At 35.0% G+C, this 22,281-nt stretch overlaps 1 protein-coding gene across 1 annotated transcript in view; it reads right to left on the reverse strand.

Moving 5' to 3' along the window:
- The window catches only part of Ddx1 (ATP-dependent RNA helicase Ddx1), a 336,696-nt gene that overhangs the window by 272,928 nt on the left and 41,487 nt on the right, over positions 1-22,281 (reverse strand). The window contains exon 7 of the mRNA XM_090401751.1: positions 8,200-8,283. Within this exon, the coding sequence (XP_090257877.1) occupies positions 8,200-8,283 (84 nt within the window). The remainder of the gene's footprint in view (positions 1-8,199; positions 8,284-22,281) is intronic.

Here is a 22,281-nt window from a genome sequence, read left to right on the forward strand (position 1 = left end):
GTCACCTGTGGTCTGAAATGAGTGAAAGGGAAAACAAGGCAAGGCATATATGTACTGAGGTCAGAGAAGGGTTCATAGCCAATACCAATTCCAAAAGTAGTCTCTAAGATCTGTTACAGCTATTGTGGAACATAATTTATGTTTACATAGACCATGCTCTGGATATTCCTGTGTGAAGGAATATCCAGAGCATGGTCTGCTGGTCCTAATTGCCACAGATGTTCAAAAATGCAGTTTGTGTTTTTCAAGGCAGATATGAACAGATTTACCAGAATGGCCAAAGTATACTAAGCTGCAGACACATGGAAATTTATATACTGATACAAGAAGGAGAGGATGGTCCTTAGAATGGGTGAGGGTCTAGCTATATGGTTTAAAGTGGCATGGAGATTGTATTTTCAAAGAACTACCTTTTGAAATGTATCCTAGATATTAGGGATGAGAATAATTTTGCTGTGATCTTGTGTTGGCTGTAGAAAGAATGGGAGCATATGGTAGCTTGTCTATTTTATAGGAGTTGTAGCTATTAGCTAAAAGAGTGTTGCAAAGGTACCCAAGTTTAGTGAAAATGCTATGTCCTTGGAATAAACAGCTCTGGCTCTATATAAGTGTTTTGAGGATGCCATACTCTAGGGATGGACAATAAGTACCTTACTGTGTGTGTGTGGGGAGAGAAGTTCTATATAAACAGAAAATGACAGTTGTGTGTCTAGGAAGGGGAGACATGTTTTTTTTTTCCTGTAGTGAAGTGAATTCTTTGATGTTTGTTGTTTAAATATATTAAAAATGTAAGACATAGCTATCACATGAGAACAATTTTGCTATCTTATTGGCTGCATTAATTAATTCATGTCAACTTTGATATGGTAACAATCTTATCGATTAGCATATACCTTTAAAATACCTTTTTTTGCATTGGCACCATCAATGGAAAAGAAATTAAACTAGCATAAGAATTTGATAATCACCAGATCAACATAATAAGTGTTACTGAAACAAAGAAAACAAAATTAGGTGAGATCTTTCCAAGCAACAAACATAAGATGTTATGTTCAGGAAATAACAATCGGGAAAAAGAAGGAATAGCTACAATATCAAGTAGAGAGATGTAAGCTAATATCAGAATGGGAAACTGGACAATGAGACTTATTTGTGTTTACAGTCCCACAGAAGGTTCGACCAAGGAAGAAGTGGAGGAATCTTTTGAGGCATTAGAGAACGCAGCTGGTACAATAAAAAAAGAGTTGGTTTTTGTTGGAGATCAAAACAGCAGAGTAGGAAATGATTACCAGACATTCAGATATGTTTTGCAAAAATTTGGAGAAAACAGAAAAGCTAATAATAATGGTAACTACCTGCTAGAGTTCTGCTCAGGACATGGACTAGTTATTATAACAGCATGTTCAACATAAAAATGGACACAAATTCACATGGAGAGAAGATGAAAGGAATAAGAAAAGTCTCACTATGTTATTGCCGACAGTGATGTTTTCCATGCTGGTTCAAGACACCGGAGTATACAGAGGATTTGAAATAAGTGATCACCATTTAATGTTCAGCAGGATAAATGAACTTTATATTGCAAAGAAGGGTGTATAAGAAAGTTTTGAAACAAATCAAAACTGAGCAGCTATCAGATGTGAACTGTAAACTCAAATACACAAACATTATTCAAGAAAAACAAAAAATTTGAAAACAAGAACCAAACCTTGGAGATTCAGTGGCAAACCCTAAAAAAAACTGATTGATTCAACCAGGTGATCTGCAAGGACAGAAAAATCAGAACTCTATGGTGGACTCAGGAAGTTAAAGAGGAAGTCGAGGAAAACAAGAAAGCATATTAGAAGTTATTGGTAAGTCAGCTTGTGCTCCTAGGGAATAGAGAGAAAAATGTAAGAAAGCAAAGCATTGCATAAAATTTAATAAGCAAAAGTCACTTTGGTAAGAACATAGAAGAAAAAAAATATCAGAAAGGTGGTAAAATATTCTGGGGCTATTGAAAAAAGCTCAGAAATGGAGGAAAGAGTACTACTGTAAAAGGAATTAGAGATGATAAAGGGGACATGAAAACTGAGGATAAAGATATTCTTGATATATGGAGTAATTACTTTGAAAGACTGTTAAATAATACAAACTGTAACAACATGGTGGTAGAAAACACTCAACAGGAATACCATCTGGAATACCTGTATGCGAAGTAGAAAAAAGCTATCACAAAACTGAAATGTGGAAAGGCAGCTGGAGTAGATGATATTCGACCAGAAATACCTAAAATATATGGAGGTATAAAAGTTTTACAGTGGCTACACTGCATAATTCAGAAAGCCTGGTCAGAGGATTGAGTTCCAGATGATTAGAGTATGATGCTCAATACTCAGTATAGTAGTCATTTATAAAAATAAAAAATAAATAAATAAATAAAAAAAATAAATAAATAAATAAAAAAAAAATGGAATAAAGCTGAATGTGAGAATTACAAAGGAATTTCTTAGAGTGTTCCAAGTAAGATTTATGCAAGTATTCTAGAGAAACAGCTAGGAAAAATTGTGGAGGAGAAGCTTGGAGAAGAACAAGCTGGGTTTATGCCAAACAAAGGTTGTAAGTATCAGATTTTCACTTTAAGACAAATAGTTGAGAAATCATTGGAATAAAACAGGTATCTGTATTTAAGTTTTGTAGATCTAGAAAAGGCATATGACAAGGCGCCAAGAGAAAAGCTGTTCAAAACACTCCAGTTATATGGGATAAATGGGACATTATATCAATCAATACTTAGCCTCTATTTGAGTAGTAAATCAGCAGTTACAACGGTGGTCCGAAACGTTCTCGGCCTAACAATGAAAAAACGAATTTATAATTTCTAAATTTTTATTTTTCAAAATAATCTCCCTTAAAACTAATACATTTATTCCAACCATTATCCCATCCTTGTAGTGGGTTTTTAGTACGATCTGAAAAATACCCCTTTTTCATGCACTTTGGCTTGCCGGTCATCCAATACCACGTCGTGTACTTGATCAATGACAGATCCGTGTTGTCATTTTTTGGACGTCCTTCATGTGGATCATCTTCAAGGCTGGTATGGCCACGTTTAAGCTCAGCAGCCCTTCTCTTAATTGTCAAAAATGAAAGAGAAGTGTGTCTGTAAACATTTATGAACTTCGAATGAATTTCTTTTGGCGTTAAACCTTCTTTCACAAAGAACTTTATAACCGCACAATACTCAATTTTATCCATTTCAAGGAACACAGACAACTGTATAAAACAAACTACTTGATAGAATGATTTGCAATTTCAAATGGATGCTTATGACAGATGTACGAACTTAGAAAAAAATAAATCTTGCCAAAAGTGTTGCCATCTATGGTCGAGGCCAAGAAGAGACCATCCTTGTAGAAGTGAAGGAGGTATAGGAAGATGATTTGATGTTAAGTCAGGTGTGTGACAAGGGAGTCCATTATCTCCACTTTTATTTATCATCTATATAGATCACATTATGAAGGAAACCAGTATTAAATCTGATATCAAAATTGGAGATGTTAATCTTGACTGTTCTTTATGCAGATGATGTTATACTTTTAAATAAATCCAGGACAAGTTTGCAGGATTCCATGATCAAACTGATTAACTGCTGTAATAAATTTCGTATGAATATCAGCATTAAAAAGACAGTGAAAATAAGTAAACTGTCATTGATTAGGTAGAATGTTTAATGAAGATGGCAAAATAAATGTGGAAATAGCAGAATTAGTAAAGCTGGTATAATAGGAAATCAACTGAATAAATTTATATGGAATAAGAGAGAGATTAGTAAAAACAGTAAATTAGCTATATACAAGGAAGTGTTCAAACCAATTTTAACTTATTGATCTAAGAGCTGTATTAGAAATAAAACTCTCCATTAAAGACTGCACTTGATCAGAAGCCATAGATATGAGTCCTGAGAAAGATTTGGGGGCTGAACAGACTAGATATTAGGAAACAAAGGTATTAGGAAAGAATTTGACATTATTAGCATTCAGGAATGTGTTAGCAAAGCTAATCGCAGGTGGTCCACTTAGATAGAATGGGAGAGGAAAGATTAGCAAAACAAGTGTTCTTTGTCAGAATGGCAGGAAAAATACACAAAGGAAGCACAGGATGTAAATTGGTTGATACAGTAAAAAGTGCCTTAGAAGGCAGAAATATAAGATCTGATAATAATGGATGTTGACAGATAGCAGGCTAATCCGGAAGAACTTTTCATGTACTATAATAAGATCTTTTACACCTCCTGAGGGTATATATCAGGAATTTGATGATATTAACGATAAAATACCTTTAATGCCAGTACTTGCCAGACTTCTGCTTAGGACATAGGGATTATCATTACCTAGTACAATGCTTCAACATAAAAACAATGAATAAACTTGCATGGAGAAAACAAATAAGAAAAAATGGAAGAATACTATCTAGTTGAAAACAATGTCTTCACATTGATATAAGAATATAAAGATGTGTAACAGGAAGTGATTACCAGTTGGAATTAGCAGGATAACTATGAGTATCCTAAATGAAAACAAAAATATATAAAGTTTTGAAAGATAATGACAATAGAACCAGTAGTAAAATGAAAACATTGAATAAAAAAAGTGAGTAAAAAAAATGGGAGGGGGGAAAGACAATGAATGAAAGGGGAATAAAAAGAAAGGGAAATATTAATGTATGAAAGATGAAAAAAATAGTATTACTGATTTTTTTTTTAAGTGTCTTCAGGATTGAGAGCAGACTTTACTTATGGAGAGATTTCTTTTCAGGGATAAAAGGAAAAACTTGTGTAAGGATGTTTATGATCAGCTTAGCTGATCATAAACATCACACTGCCAGCTTTCTGACTGGGCACTCACTTTGGATGATGGTGGATAGTTACTTATCTTCTACATAACCAACCAATGCAGGGATCCCACAAGGCTCCATTTTCTCTCACCAGCCCTATTCTTTCAATATATAAATGACTTAATCCAGCAGACTACTGACCCAATACATAGTTCTGCTGATGACAGCACATTGCATTCCTTTTCATTTGACAAACCAAACAATGTTCAAATCACAATCTCCAGAGTCCTAACCACTACCACCTTAAATACAGACCTTAAATCAATGCAAGCAAAACACAATTGTCTTATATCACAAAAAAAAACTTTCTCTTCCAGCCTTACTTTTAACAACACCCAAATCCCCATGCATGATGAGATTCATCTTCTTGGGATAACACTAACATCAAATCTCTCTTGGTACAAACATATTACAAATAATATTGCCTCCTCTGCTTCCAAAAAAATTAGGTTTTCTTTTTTGCTTGAAGCATTGTGTTAACTACTAACAACTAACTTCATACAAATCACAAATCCATCTGATCATATACAGACAGGATAATTTCTTCCTGTTTCACCTCCCCTTGCCGATTTCTACATTTTGAAAAACATGTTTCTGACATTAGCTACACTTAAATCTCCTATCTAATCAAGATAAGTGTGTTTTCTATCAGGCCACATTACACTTCATGATGGCTCAACATTAGACACATTCCCTCTCAGAAAAGAATCTAAAGTTTAAAGAATCTCTGTAGTGTTTTCACACCATTTATCAAGCTAGTTGGCTGGCTGGCTGCCCTTATCCATCCCTTCCAAGACTCCATCTCCTCTCAGTTCAAGCATATGCTTTAAGTCTTGCCTATAAGTTATCCCACTGGACATACTGGAAGATGTGATAGTGTCTTGAAGAATGTAAATATATCTGCTGCCACAATTATTGGACAATCAAGAGTAGCAGGCAATTCCATGGAAACCACCCACAGGATCAAATGAAAGAAAAAACCATTATGCTTCAAAGAAAGTACAAACATGACTTTTTGGAATCAGTTGTTCTTAATCTCAATCTTGGAAGATTTTACATATGGTTAAGTGAGATCTCCCAAAATACGAAAAAGCATCATCCTTAGACCTCCTGCCCAACAATCAAGGTTTCCTACTTACTAGCACCCATAGATGGCATCCCTCCCAGGACTTTAATTCTAATAATTTCAACTTCATTCTGTGTTGCCTCTGTACACATTTTTTATACCATAACACCAAGATCTCTATGAAAAAATGAAATATTGGAGTCATTAAACAGTCATGTGCTGTCTTCATTCCATTAAACCATAAAATATAAACTTCAATCGGCACCTGTTTCAATATGCATTTGAAGGCTCAATGGCATTCTTGGAATCACAACTGGTTAAATACAAGTCAAGAGGATTGGAAGAATGGCATGTTGCTGGATAAATGAGTGATTTGTGTTGATCCAAAAAACAAATCAATGCCATCTGGTTCATTAGTAAAATTTTCTTTCAACTTCAAAGCCCAAGGAACAATTTCATGCTATATACTTTCAGTAAATGTATAAGATAATTTGACAGTCCAGGAGGACAATTAGCTGTCATTACTAGTTTGCTATCAAAAACTTTCTTAGGACATGCTCTATTATTTGTTGAATCTTTAATATCAGCATTTCATTTTCTATTGTTTAAGGCTATCGAAACAGCATAGGACTACTTAATGGAGGTTTTTTCTAATCCCTTAAGAAGTTTCTTCATTGTCTCTCGAGCAGATTCTCAAGATTAAATCTGCCATCGCATTTTTATTCCCCAATAGGGAGTAAGCGAGGCCATTTTAGTCTTATCTTACTTCTGAAGACTGAAGGGGCAAGTTAAAGCTCCATCAGGAAGAGATGGCTGACATGTGCCACCATCTCATGGTCACTAATCCTAATGCTTCATTTATTGTCAGAAATAGCATGAGTTCTACGGTCAATTTTCTTGAGTTTAAAGGATGAAAAACCGAATATCTGAGAGGAAAAAACTCATTTTGTTCATGCCAGAGATCGACTAAGGAAACTGTCAAAGAAAGGAAGGCTTACAAAAAGTTCCTCTAGTCAATGGCTGATTGGAATCTAGGTCATTCTTCAGGCAGCCAAGTACTGTGGAGTGCAAACATTACTTCCACGTAGCTACACAAGATCTTACTAAAACATACTATAGTTAAGTTTACATCCTTCTTTGAACAGGAATTATGTCATAACAAAGTGATTTGGCATAGGATCACTTGAATAGCTCTTCAAAATTACTATTTTGAAGAGCTATTCAAGAGAAATTAGCAACTCAGGTGTAATGTCTGAAAATTTTAAGATTAACCAGACAAGCAGTAAAAATGAACTTTGTTAAGTGCAAAGTCAGACTATAAGGCAGAAATTGAGAGAAGACACAAAATGAAGTTATATAGTGATTAATGTCAACAGGTAGCTAGATGTTAATATACCATGAATTCTTAAAGAATGGATACAGTATCAGCTAAATTAATGTTAATTAGCATTTAGTATTTAAATAAAATTATTGACAATACCTGGGATATGGAAATTAAGTTTGCATATTAGTACAAACTTAATTCCTTTTATAAAACCAATCAGCAGTTTCTTGAGTTTTACACAAACTGGAAATGAAAATGATTGTAATCTTTTGAGTTTTCAACATGTTTGGACTTAGGAAAAATTCAGTGATTAGGAGAGGAAGGGGGGATTTCACATATTCCGATTACCTTTCTAGCATGTACCAGTGGTAATTGTTCTAATACTTCAAATCACTTTTTTAATACTAAATTAGCAATGTAAGGACAATTTTTCATAAAGCAAAATAAAAGATAATGAATCATGATAAAAAAAGTGAATGTACATATTTAAAATATTCCAGTTTTTTTTCATACAGCAGGAAACTAAACCTAACTACAAATGGCGACTGATCATAACTAGCAACACATTAAACCAAGATCAAAAGTCAAAAATGGCAGCTAAAGATTAAATGTGAAACTCATTGGTCAAAAGGCTGGAGAACAGGAAGATCACTGTTGCACAACATTGTGTGCTATATGGTGGTTCTTATAGATTTTTCCTTTAATAAACTAGCTAGCCTTTGGAATTTTATATTTATTTTTGAAAACGAATAGTAATTAAAATAAGCAATAAAAAAAAAATACATTCAAATATATAAAGAAATTCCATATTTTGAAATGACTTGGCTTAATCAAATTCTTTCACACTAAAAATAATGAGTTGATAACAGAAAATTGGTATTTATCTACATATAACTGTGCAACAAAACAATCACTATTTTGGAAGTATACTTACCTAAATCTAAGGAAGCTGTCATTGTTGACCATCCAACACGACAAAGACCTTCATCTGTCACTTTAGCTTCATAATAATATTTACCTAAAAATGCATACCATTGTTATAATTTTAATTATATAAATATTTTCAGGACAGCAAAATATAAACAAAATAAAATTGAACTCAACAGAATTTTCTTTTTAATATCAACCCCACATATGAGAAAGAGCATATAATAGTGCTATGTAACTAGAAATTAAAGAGAGAGAGAGAACATTTGAGTTTCTAGACATGTTGGATATGTTCATTGAGGAAAATGGTATGGGGAAAGCCGTTCCAGAGAACAGAGGTAGACAGAATGAAAGGAGGGGAAGCAAAGTTGGTGTAAGAGGTTTGGAGCCGAACTGTATATGGATGTTCACCAGCAGCTATAATGTTAGTTAATAGTATAATGGATAGTTGTCATAAGTACAATGTTGGTTGTGTTAACCTTATAGAATGTTTTATTATACAATTTCATATTTTAAATCAGTTAAAAACTTTTAGGTGCATTTCAGTGTATACCTACAGCGAGTGTTTATTTGGCAATTAAGTGTCGGTGTGAATATAGCAGCACTAATCTAGATAAACAAGATTAAATCTGGAAAGGCAATCATTAATAATATCAAATTATGGTCCATATTAACTTATCGTTTTTGAATTATATGCAATTTGCATATGTTGCTTGTGTTATTACTAATACAGACATCACAAGAATTCAAATAAACACAATGAGTTGCCTCATTATAAAGATTTTAATTAGAAGCTACTACATCATTTATACTGACTTTAGGTAGAACAATTACATTGAATTAGGAACTCTGTTTAAATAACTCAACTGTTATGTAAGCATAGGTTGTTACATCAATGATGGAGTGATTTTCTATATACTGGTTTTTTGTACTGATCCTCACTCTTAGTATACAAGCCATGTAACCATATGCATGCACGCACGCACACACGTCCGTCAGGCATCTGCCAGGTTCAGACACATCCATCAAATTGACATATTGTGTGGTGTGATTCATCATTCCACAGGAAGCTCTTCACTGATCCACAATCCAATGAGAGTGTTGTTTGCATCATTCCAGACAATGGCAGGCATTGGTAGATGTGTTCAAGGCTTGTGAGCTGCAACATGACCAAAGGACAAACCCCCTCCCAGCAAATAGTTCCGTCACTGGCATCCATTCCAGAGCTCATGTGAAAGTCATTTGCGATGATTGCTAAGGCTGGCTGATGATGTACTATGACAACATACTTGAATTTACTGGTCCTGATTTGTCAGTTTCTTGGGTCTGCCAGTTCAGAGGGTGTGGGGGTTGAGTTCTGTCACACTTCCACTTCATGGTAACGTCAATGACAGTAGACCGGGACATGTGCAGTGTGGCAGAAATTTCTCGGATTAAATAACAAAACTTGTGGGCAGTGACTATCATACAACATTCAAACAGACAACTCTTTTCATCCACTCATCCTGATGGCAAAGAATGTCAACACTGCTAATGCCGACGTGCCTATGCTTATATAGCGTTGCAGACATGTATATGCATCACATGGGCAAGGCTGCAAATTCTGCTTCCACTGAACTACATAGGCGATTCAGTGTGTGTGTGTGTGTGTGTGTGTGCGCACATGCATGCGCACACACACAGTTAATCAGTCCTCTACTTATGAAGTGGTAAAAGACTAATACCACATCAATTCTGCAATCCATGCCAGAGTAGAATATTGCTGAATTAGACATATTTAAAGAAATATTTTCTCAGGATATTGCTGCTACTGAGGTGAGAAAATCCTCATAGACTTTTGATGCGGCATTGAGTTAAGTGACAGCAGAATCTGAATGGTTTTTGGAAGAATCTGCAGAATATACATTTTTATATATTCCACATTCAAGATTTGGAGTTGGAGGCTAACACTAAAGATAAGGAGTATTTGTTTCGAAGCTGTGGAGGAGACTCTCAAATTATGACTTAGAGCTAGAAGAACAGAAAGCTGAAAATGACAGAGAGAGACAAAAAAAAAGAGATAGTCAAGTTCCCAAAAATTGTTTCCAGTGAAAACATTGGAAGAGGCAGTTGCCTCCATTAATAAGGCAATTTGGCTGAGAAAATGGATCCCAATCTGGAAAGATTTAGTAAAGTAGACAGAATGACCAAGCTTCCATTGCTTGCTACGGAGAAATTTATGCAGAAAAGAAAAGGAAAACTGTGCAGACTAAGCTGGGTGTAATGAACAAATATGGAAGAGACCCATTCTTGCTGTCGCCTCATCCTCTGAAAGTGAGTCTTGACCTTCCACAAGTGATGCATCTGGTGAACCATCCTCAGAATTGTTGGTTGCAGTTCCTGAATTTGCCACTAATGACTTCCTCCCCCCTCACAACCTGCCTCTTTTGATGAGCTGTCCAATTCATAAAGCATTAATTTTGAAGAATGCTCTTGCTCCATGTGTTTCCAGCAGATTATTTTACTGCTAAGTTCACAGAAGCACTCATGTTTCACTTATTATAGTGCAGTACTATATACAGCAATTTTATGTCATAATAAGTAGAAGAATTGTATTATTTCACTATAAACTGAACTATAAAATGAAGAGTAAAATCAATTAAAAAATATAACAAAAGAGACTAATGCATATTAATATATAGGCATGTTAACTGTTAACACATCCCAAAGATTTTCAAACTGCAGGCTGAGTGCCCCTATGGGGGGGGGGGTTACTTTAAGCAGTGGTCAATATTATTGTTTATTTTCGAGCACAGCTTTTGCATGTGCTCATTATTCCATTCACTTATTTCAATATAATACAGCATTAGAAACAATCTACATTAATAATTAATTCTAGTAGCAAGGCTTATACGTTGGTTATACATAACTGGTAATTAGTTTACGGAATTAACAACACAAAGTATATTAATTAAAGATAACTTTAATAAATAACTTCTATATTTTGGCAACATCACGTTGCCATCTTCAGGAACATAAAAATATGGTATGTGTGCGCAGGCACTAACAAAAGCAAATCAGGAAGAAAGCAAGAAACTAATATTGTTCCTAAAGTCCTAATGGTGCCCTCTGGTGGGCTAATTTGGTTGATATTCTTAAATAAGTCTCCAAAATTTGGGGTAGTTTCGTGCACCCAAATTTGTTGAGGTTAGGAACGTTTTTTAGAGCTGCTGAAGATTCCTTGAATAATCTCTCGTATTTAAACTTGCTATGGTGCATTATTTTTGTTTTCTTCCAAAGATTTCTATGGTGGATATCTAAGGCATGGTCTGCCAGCCCAGAGCAGCTGTACTGGTGAAACCGGATGTAGTCTTTGTGTTCTAAAATCCTGATATTTGTTGTTCTGCCTGTTTGGCCAAGGTAGGACAATTTGCAGCTGAAAGGGACCTGGTATACACCAGGTAGGTCAAGAGGAAGTGGTTGGTCTTTGGTAGAGCGGATAAGGGATGCCAACTTTTTATATGGTCTGTAACAAGAAGTAAGGTTATATTTTTTGGATTTTTTTGGGGTTATAGCCATTGGCTAAGAAAGTGTTGTGGATGTGGTTTAGTTCAGTAGTTAGGGCCTTGTCATCTGAGCAGATTAATTTTGCCCTGTTATATAGTGTTTTTATAACCCCACATTGTTGTAGGGGGGGGGGGGTTTGCTGGTGAATGTATCTGCCAGTACGGGTGGGTTTTCTGTAAACAGAGAAAACCAAAGATCCATCAAGCTGGCAGGTGATTAAAGTGTCTAGGAAGGGGAGGGTGTTGTTTTCCTCTTTTTCTAAGGTGAACTGGACTTTGGGGTGATGGTTGTTTAAGTGTGTTAGGAAGGAGTGGAGTGAGTCTGAGCCATGTGGCCAAACATCATCCATGTAACGAAGCCAAATAGTGGGATTTTGTGGAGCGGAGTTTAAGGCTTTCTCTTCAAAGGTCTCCATAAAGAAATTGGCCAAGGGTGGGGAAAGTGGTGAACCCATGGCTGTCCCCTCTATCTGTTTGTAGAACCCACCATAGATAGAGCCTTAGATACCCACCATAGAATTTGTTGGAAGAAAACAAAAATAATACACCGCAGCAAGTTTAAATACGAGAGATTATTCAAGGAATCTTCAGCAGCTCTAAAAAAACGTTCCTAACCTCAACAAATTTGGGTGCATGAAACTACCCCAAATTTGGGAGACTTACATTTTGAGAACTTCAGCCCAACTGCCAAATCAACCAAATTAGCCCACCAGAGGGCACCATTAGGTCTTTAGGGACAATATTAGTTTCTTGCTTTCTTCCTCATTTGCTTTTGTTAGTGCCTGTGTGCACATACCATATCTTTATGTTCCTGAAGATGGCAACGTGATGTTGCCGAAATATAGAAGTTATTTATTAAAGTTATCTTTAATTAATATACTTTATATGCGTTGTTAATTCCGTAAACTAATTACCAGTTATTAATAATTAATGTAGTAATTAAAGAAAAAACAGTGAAAAGGAAGCCCAGTCATCTCATTATATATATAATTCTCTTTAATATCATCATCAAATTCCGGCCATGTTCTCTCAAGGGGTGTATAGGATATGATAGTACTAAATGAAAAATTTACATCATTACCAACGTCCTATCTACAATTTTCTTCCAAACCAGTCTGTTACTTGTCAAGACTCCAACATTATCAGATCTTATATTTCTATCGTCTAAGGCACTTTGTACTGTATCAATCCACCTATATCTTGGTCTTCCTCTTGGTCGTTCTGCTGCCAACCTGGCAGAAAACACTTGTTTTGATAATCTTTCTTCACCCATTCTGTTTAATTGACCATACCACCTGAGATTAGCTCTGCTAATGTATTCCTGAATGCTGACAATGTCAAGTTCTTTTCTAATATCCTCGATTTTAATATGATATTGTCATTGATGCCATTTATTCACACCTATAATCTTTCTCAGGACTCTCATATCTGTGGTCTCTAGTCTTTGGTCAAGTGTTTTACTTCTGACCCAGCTCTCAGATCCATAAATTAAAAGTGGTTTGAACACTGTCCTGTATATAGCTAATTTAGTGTTCTGACTAATTTCTCTCTTATTCCATATGAATTTATTCAATTGACTTCCCACCATACCAGCTTTGCTGATTCTGTTGTCTATTTCTATATTTAATTTACCATCTACACTAAAAACCATGCCTAAGTAACCGAAATGTTTTACTTGTTCCACAGGTTCTCCATTCACAAAACAGTTGACATTTATAATGATTCTGCCTATTTTCATTGTCTTTGTCTTTTTATTGCTGACCTTCATTCCATATCTATTACAACAGTTATTCAATTTAGTCAGAGAATGTTGCAGACTTGAAGCGGATTTATTCAGAAGTATAACATCATCCGCATAAAGCAAAGAGCTGACATTAACATCTCTAATTTTGATATCATGTTTAATACCACTTTCCTTCATAATGTGGTCCATATAGATAATGTACATCCTTGTCTCACACCAAATTTAACATTAAACCATCTTTCTGTACTTCCTTATATAGACTAAGAATAAAGACTAAGTATTGCTTGATATAATGCCCTATTGACACCACATAATAACTGTAGCATTTTGAATAGCTTCTTTCTTGGTACCTTGTCAAATGCCTTTTCCAAATCGACAAAACTTTAATACAGATCTCTGTTATATTCCCATGCTTTCTCGGCTATTTGTTGTAAAGTGAAGATCTGATCCTGACAGCCTCTATCTGGCCTGAATCCAGTTTGTTCTTCACCCAGCTTTTCTTCCACAATTCTTCTCAACCATTTCTCAAGTATACTTGCATAGATCCTGCCAGGAACACTCAATAGGGAAATACCTCTGTAATTCTCACATTCAGTTTTATTTCCCTTTTTATATATGGGTACTATGAGAGCCTCTACTCCAATCATCGGGAATTCGTCCCTCTGTCCAGGCTTTCTGAACTATGCAGTGCGACCACTGTAAGACCTTTATGCCACCATACTTCAGCATTTCTGGTCGAATATCATCTGCTCCTGCTGCCTTTCCACATTTCAAGCCTTTGATGGCTTTTTCTACTTCAAGTATGGATATGTATTCCTGACTGCATGTCTAGTCAGTGTCTTTTACCACTGTGCTGTCATCACTGCTTGTTTCATTTAGCAGTTTTTCAAAGTAATTACTCCATACTTCAAGGATACCTTTTTCTCCCATTTTCATTTCACCTTTATCATCTCTAACTCCTTTTACAGCACTCTTTCCTCCATTCCTAAGCTTCTTCAACAACCTCCAGAATATTTTGCCACTTCTTGATATTTATTTTCTATATTCTTGGCAAAGTCCTCTCATGACTTTTGTTTAGCTAGTTGTACACACTGTTTAGCATTCTTGCATTTGTCTCTGTATTCTCTAAGAGCACAAGTTGACTTATTTGCCAGGAATTTTGATATGCTTTCTTCTTTTTCACTGCCTCTTTAACTTTCTGTGTCCAAATTTTTCTATCCTTGCAGACAACTTCACCACATGCCTCTCTAGCTGAATCAATCAGGGCTTTCTTCAAGGCTTGCCATCGAATCTCCAAAGTTTGATTCTTGTTCTCAAACTCTTTCATTTTTTCTTCAATAATCTTTGTGTATTTTAGTCTACATTTCACATCTGAGAGCTGGTCAACTTTTATTCGCTTTAAAACTTTCTTACGTGTTATTTTTTTCAATATGAAATTCAATTTTATCCTGCTCAAGACTAAATAGTGATCACTTCCAATTTCAAATTCTCTGTACACTCTGGTGTCCTGCACCAGGGAGAAAACATCACTATGAACAATAACATAGTCAATGAGACTTTTCTTATTCCTTGCTTCTTCTCTCCATGTGAATTTGTGCACATTTTTATGTTGGAACATGGTTTTAGTAATAACCAGTCCATGTTCTGTGCAGAAATCCAACAGATATTTGCCATTATTATTAGTTTTGCTCTTTTCTCTAAATTTTCCCAAAATATTTTTGTATGTCTCACAATCATTTCCTACTCTGCTATTTAGATCCCCAACAAGGACCAACTTTTCCTTTTTCGTTGTGTCAGTTGCTTTTTCTAAAGCCTCAAAAAATTCCTCCACTTCTTAGTAGAACCTTCTGTAGGACCATAGGCACAAATAAGTCTCACTGTCCAGTTCCCCATTCTCATATTTGCCCACATTACTCTACTTGAGACTGACTGCCATTCAAGAAGATTAGCCTCGTATTTTGTGTTGAATACTATAGCTACTCCTTCTTTTTCTTGATTGTCATTTCCTGAATATAACAGGAAATGACAATCATTGACATGACAATTGCTCAGAAAGATCCCACCAGTTTTTGTCTTTTTTGTTTCACTCACCCCTATTGTGTCGATCTGGTACTTATCTAATTCCTCAGCTAGCTCCATTTCTTTGTATTCAGGCTTCTTATGGTGATAGTACCGATTTTTAACTCTGGTGATGTTGAGTTGGGGTGTGTTTTCCGATTTGTTCCAGTAGCTGACTTTTCGCTGTTCATCCTGGTTCCCTGGCAAAAACAACAGGGGCCTTGTTTAACCGGATGACACCCCAGCCGGCATGAAATTTTGTCATGTTGTACCATCATTTTTTTATTTTGGTTTAACCAATAAGAATACAATTTGGTAAGCTAAATCCAAAATTGCCAGCCCATCCTCGTTCATTCAGTATCCAAGTAGATACCCAACAGGGTGCACCACAAGAAGGTGAGGATTGGGCATTAGGTCAGAAGCCCTGGTCGGTTCTCCACTTTCCTTTAAAGGCTATGCGGAAGTCTCCTCTCAGTTATACAGCTTTGATCCTTAAGCACTTTAATATGATAAGTTAGAAATTTAAAAGTTATAATTTTTAAAATAAATATCTCTTTGTGCTATTTTACTTTTAATCTGAATTGAAGTATAATTATTTTAAAAGAGAAAGTTTAATTATGAAACAACTAATACATTCATGTGTTTATTGAAATATAATTATGTACCATCAAAAAACTATAATAACATCTTATTTTTCCTAGAATACAATACAAGAAAACTAGAGGTCAAGTCAATAAAGGCAAAAAAAAAAGATATCTCTTTAAAATCATCAATGGGCATCTCTTTAAAAAGTTTGAAAACTACTGACACATCATTATGGTTCATACAGTGATTGCAGATATATGATGTAATTATCAGAAGACAACCTGTTGTAAGCCAAGAACTGACTTATGTCTATGTATAGGAGTTCTATGCTGTACACCACTGTATTGAGTAATCACTGTATTAATGGAGGCATGACACTTGAGTTTTGCTTTGAATCTTGGTAATGAACATGCACATTAGTTGTGTTTGTTGGAGCAGGTGTCAGCAGAAACAGATCAGACAGAAGAGAGTTGAATTCTGTGATCTCACAAATATTCTGTATGGATCTATATTACTTTCTCAGGAAGAAATATGAAATTAATATTTAAGGATAATGTAACATATCAAGTCTTCGTATATCAGTGAGTGCTCTATGTTTAAACAGAAAGCAAAAAACATATGCTCCATAAAGCAAGACAAAATCTATGATAAAATTCTTTTCCTTGGAACTGCCTTGAATACTGAATGAGATCTTCAACTTATTTTGTTATATAAGGAATTTGAGAGTTAAGACAGACTGAATGAAATTGATGTGTTTTGGATATGAAATCTCAATGTGAATGCAGCCTTAAAATTGAATGGGAAAAGAAAGTGCAAGAGAAGCAATGTTTTCTAACCAGACTGCTGAATTTAAATCTCCACAGTGATAGTGTTCCAAGAGTGAAAAGGCAAGAAAGTTACATTACATCAAGGAAGCTCTGGGATAGAAGAAGAAAATTATAAATTAATAAGTATTTCGGAAGTCATGGTTAAAATATTGGTTAAGATAAGAAAGTTCCAAATTCAGGAATGGATGGATAGGAATATGATAATGGGTTATTATAAATTGGACCAAAAAGAACTAATGATACAGATAAGAGGCTAGATGATGAATAAACAGTTGTGTATGGTGGAGATGAATCATGGAGAAGGCAAGTGACCTGATAGTGTGCTACAGAGTTCTCTACTTAGATCACTGCTATTTAAATTTCTGCATTAACCATGAATGATTGCTAGGGAATATCCATTTGTTTTCTGATGTTACTAAACTTGAGAATGCAACAGTTAATAAAGTTCATGTATAGATCCTACAGGGCAATTTAAATAAACTGGCAGTTCAGAGAGAGGATAATGATTTCCAGTTCAATATGACAAGGTGTATGGTTCTCTATGCTACAAAAAAAAAAGACAAAGCTATATATTATATAGCTTTGTTTATGAGGTTAATAACCATATATATATATATATATATATATTTTAGGATAACCAAGCAATTTTATATGCTTGGTTATTTTAGCTCCTAATCCCAAGTATGCAAACAATTAAGTTTGCGCCTGAAACAAAGTTCAAGTCTAAAGATGGTACAACACCAGGGCAGCTCATTGTAAAGGTGGTTAAAGCTTTGATCACTATTCTTAGTATTTTCCCATAATGTAAAGCACATCTCACTAGAAGATGTATACTGCAATGCATTATGGGTGGGGTCACTACCCAGACCGGTTTCGACCTTTTTTGAGGTCTCCTCAGTGAGTAGCTAGACCCTAAATACCAAGGTTTTAGTAATACAAAGCCTTATCAACTTTACCTATATAAGTTGCAACAAGGTGTATTAAGTTTTAATAAAAATCTCTGGAGGAGATATTGATGGGAATAAATTTTTAACTTGGGTATATTGTATATTTTAGGATAACCAAGCAATTTTATATGCTTGGTTATTTTAGCTCCTAATCCCAAGTATGCAAACAATTAAGTTTGCGCCTGAAACAAAGTTCAAGTCTAAAGATGGTACAACACCAGGGCAGCTCATTGTAAAGGTGGTTAAAGCTTTGATCACTATTCTTAGTATTTTCCCATAATGTAAAGCACATCTCACTAGAAGATGTATACTGCAATGCATTATGGGTGGGGTCACTACCCAGACCGGTTTCGACCTTTTTTGAGGTCTCCTCAGTGAGTAGCTAGACCCTAAATACCAAGGTTTTAGTAATACAAAGCCTTATCAACTTTACCTATATAAGTTGCAACAAGGTGTATTAAGTTTTAATAAAAATCTCTGGAGGAGATATTGATGGGAATAAATTTTTAACTTGGGTATATTGTATATTTTAGGATAACCAAGCAATTTTATATGCTTGGTTATTTTAGCTCCTAATCCCAAGTATGCAAACAATTAAGTTTGCGCCTGAAACAAAGTTCAAGTCTAAAGATGGTACAACACCAGCTGCCCTGGTGTTGTACCATCTTTAGACTTGAACTTTGTTTCAGGCGCAAACTTAATTGTTTGCATACTTGGGATTAGGAGCTAAAATAACCAAGCATATAAAATTGCTTGGTTATCCTAAAATATACAATATACCCAAGTTAAAAATTTATTCCCATCAATATCTCCTCCAGAGATTTTTATTAAAACTTAATACACCTTGTTGCAACTTATATAGGTAAAGTTGATAAGGCTTTGTATTACTAAAACCTTGGTATTTAGGGTCTAGCTACTCACTGAGGAGACCTCAAAAAAGGTCGAAACCGGTCTGGGTAGTGACCCCACCCATAATGCATTGCAGTATACATCTTCTAGTGAGATGTGCTTTACATTATGGGAAAATACTAAGAATAGTGATCAAAGCTTTAACCACCTTTACAATGAGCTGCCCTGGTGTTGTACCATCTTTAGACTTGAACTTTGTTTCAGGCGCAAACTTAATTGTTTGCATACTTGGGATTAGGAGCTAAAATAACCAAGCATATAAAATTGCTTGGTTATCCTAAAATATACAATATACCCAAGTTAAAAATTTATTCCCATCAATATCTCCTCCAGAGATTTTTATTAAAACTTAATACACCTTGTTGCAACTTATATAGGTAAAGTTGATAAGGCTTTGTATTACTAAAACCTTGGTATTTAGGGTCTAGCTACTCACTGAGGAGACCTCAAAAAAGGTCGAAACCGGTCTGGGTAGTGACCCCACCCATAATGCATTGCAGTATACATCTTCTAGTGAGATGTGCTTTACATTATGGGAAAATACTAAGAATAGTGATCAAAGCTTTAACCACCTTTACAATGAGCTGCCCTGGTGTTGTACCATCTTTAGACTTGAACTTTGTTTCAGGCGCAAACTTAATTGTTTGCATACTTGGGATTAGGAGCTAAAATAACCAAGCATATAAAATTGCTTGGTTATCCTAAAATATACAATATACCCAAGTTAAAAATTTATTCCCATATATATATATATATATATATATATATATATATATATATATATATATATATATATATACAGGGTGTTCGGGATAAATTTGACAGTTTCGTAAGGAAAAAGAAAATCTTCTTTGTATCTATTAAATTTAATGAATTGACAAAAAAACATTACAGGCAGAGTTAATTACAATACTATCAACAAGATTTACTCAAAATAACCACCATTAGCATCGATCACAGCTTCAATTCTGCTTCGGAACCTCGAACAAGCTGATGCTACAGTCTCCCTGGGAAGGGCCGCAAAAACTGTTTTAATTTTATCCATTAACTGGGCTTTTGTATTACTGGAAGTGCGATTGGTGTCTTTTTCAACTGCGCCCCATACAAAATAATCCATGGGGTTAAGGTCTGGGGAGTTTGGAGGCCAAACATTTGGACTGGTGAAGTCATAGAAATTTTCAGACAACCATTTTTGACTTTTCCCAGAGGTGTGGCAAGGGGCCGAATCCTGCTGCCATACATACGGCCTACCATTGGCTACCCTTGTTATCCAGGGCTTGACTACAGTTAGCAACTCCACGAACAAAGCCCGAATTCCAATGCCAGGGTTCTTCAACACCTGTTCCTGCAGATTTGCGAGGAATTCTGCTGTACGAATGCAATCAGATCGTCTGCTAGGGATCTTTCTTCTTGCTACATCCTCGTAGTCACCATTGCAAGTCTCTAGTTCATGCCTGATTGTTTTTACTGTATTCAGGGAGCATTGGGCAGCAGTCGTAATATCCTTATTTTGATGGCGGGCACGAATCATCATGATACAAGTTATTCTCTTCCATGATTCAGGTGGGTTCCAGCTATCCATCCTTTCTGACATCTTGTATATGAATGAAGAAGGGTCCAAACTTTTAAATGAAGAGAAGTGTGTGTTAATACATGTAACTTACGGAAAAATATAATTAATTATAAATATGTCAAATTTATCCCGAACACCCTGTATATATATATATATATATATATATATATATAAATAATTTAAGATTTTATTTATTTAGGTATATTATATACATTATATAAGGTTAAGGATTTGAAGGTGATGGTGGGAATAGCTAGAATTTCTTGAACATCTTTAGGAAGAAATAAACACTACTAAGAAAATAGATACCACCTTAATCATAGATGAATTCAATGATAAAACTGGAACATTCACAGAAGATAAAAGATATAATGGAAAGTTTGGGACTGATGAAACCAATGAACGAGGTGAAATGCTGCTAAATGTTTGCAAGTTAAATAACCTATTTATTGCTAATACAATATTTTATCACAGAAAAAATCATAAATATACCTGGACCTCCCAAATGGAGAAGTTAAAAATTGTATAGATTATATAATAAATAAAAAATGGAAATCCATAATCAATAATGTAAAAACCCTAAGACGCATAGATATGGACATGGACCATGAACTTTTAAAAGCAAAATTAAAACTGAAATTTAAAATCACAAAATCAGCTCCACAACCAAAAAGAATGGATGTTTTAAAACTAAAATCAGAAAATCATAAAAAAATAATATATCAAACTTTTAGAAGAAAATCTCAATAACAATCAAACAAAAAATATAGAAAAGTTATGGGAAGAAGGAAAATAAAGTATTTTAAAATCAGCAACTGTAGCCCTTGGTCATCCCATTAGGACCAATAATGAGTGGATGACTGATGAAATTCTGAATCTGATTGCTAAAAGAAGAAAAATGAAACAAAAAATCACAAAGGAAAACTCAACAGAAAACAGAAATACCTATAGTTTAATTAAAAATGAAATAGATTTAAAATGTAAAGAATGAAAAGAAGAATACCTTGAAGAAAAAGCCAAGCAATGTGAAGAAGCCAATAAAAAACACGATTTAAAGACTTTCAGAACAATAGAGGAAATATCTTAAAACGTATGTTCCTAAAACAATCACACAAATAGATCAAAAAGGAAAAATTACAGGAAACAAAGATGAAAGGAAGAAAGTATGGCACAACTATTTCGCTATAAACTTTGGAAACAATAACACAAACCTTATTAAAACACTTAAGGAAATGAACGACGTAGTTAAGCATATAAATTAAATTATACTCAAATAAATATTTTCAGATATTTCGGCAATGTCACGTTGCCATCTTCTAAAGGAACTTACAAAAAAAGGCACGTGCACGTAGGCACTACAAACACAGTAACTGGGAATGAAGAGATGAAGCTATTGTTCTCCTAAAAGTCCTGATGGTGCCCTCTAGCAGGCTAAGTAGGTGTTCTTGGCCGTTGGGCTGAAGGTCTGCGATGTAAGCCTCCCAAATTTGGGGCAGTCGCATACAACCAAATTTGTTGAGGTTTGGAGAATTTCTAAGGGCTGAGGCTGATTCCATAAATAGTCTTTCGAATTTGTATTTGCTACAGTGTATTACTGTAGCTTTCTTCCACCGTATTCTGTGGCGTGTATCCAGAGCATGGTCTGCAAGACCAGAATGGCTATACTTGTGAAACCGGATGTAGTCCTTGTGTTCAGAAATTCTGATATTCGCTGTCCTGCCTGCTTGGCCAAAGTAAGACAGTTTACAACTGCATGGGACCTAGTATACACCAGGTAGGTCTAGGGAAAGTGGTTGGTCTTTAGTGGAGCGGATAAGGGATGCCAATTTTCTGTAAGGTTTGTAACAGGAGGTCAGGTCATGCTTTTTTAAGATTTTGGTAATCTTTTCCGAAGTGCCTCG

The sequence above is a fragment of the Typopeltis vanoorti genome, chromosome 12, assembly GCF_054136105.1.
Source record: "Typopeltis vanoorti isolate ZY-2024b chromosome 12, IOZ_Tvanoo_1.0, whole genome shotgun sequence".
NCBI classification, from domain to species: domain Eukaryota; kingdom Metazoa; phylum Arthropoda; class Arachnida; order Uropygi; family Thelyphonidae; genus Typopeltis; species Typopeltis vanoorti.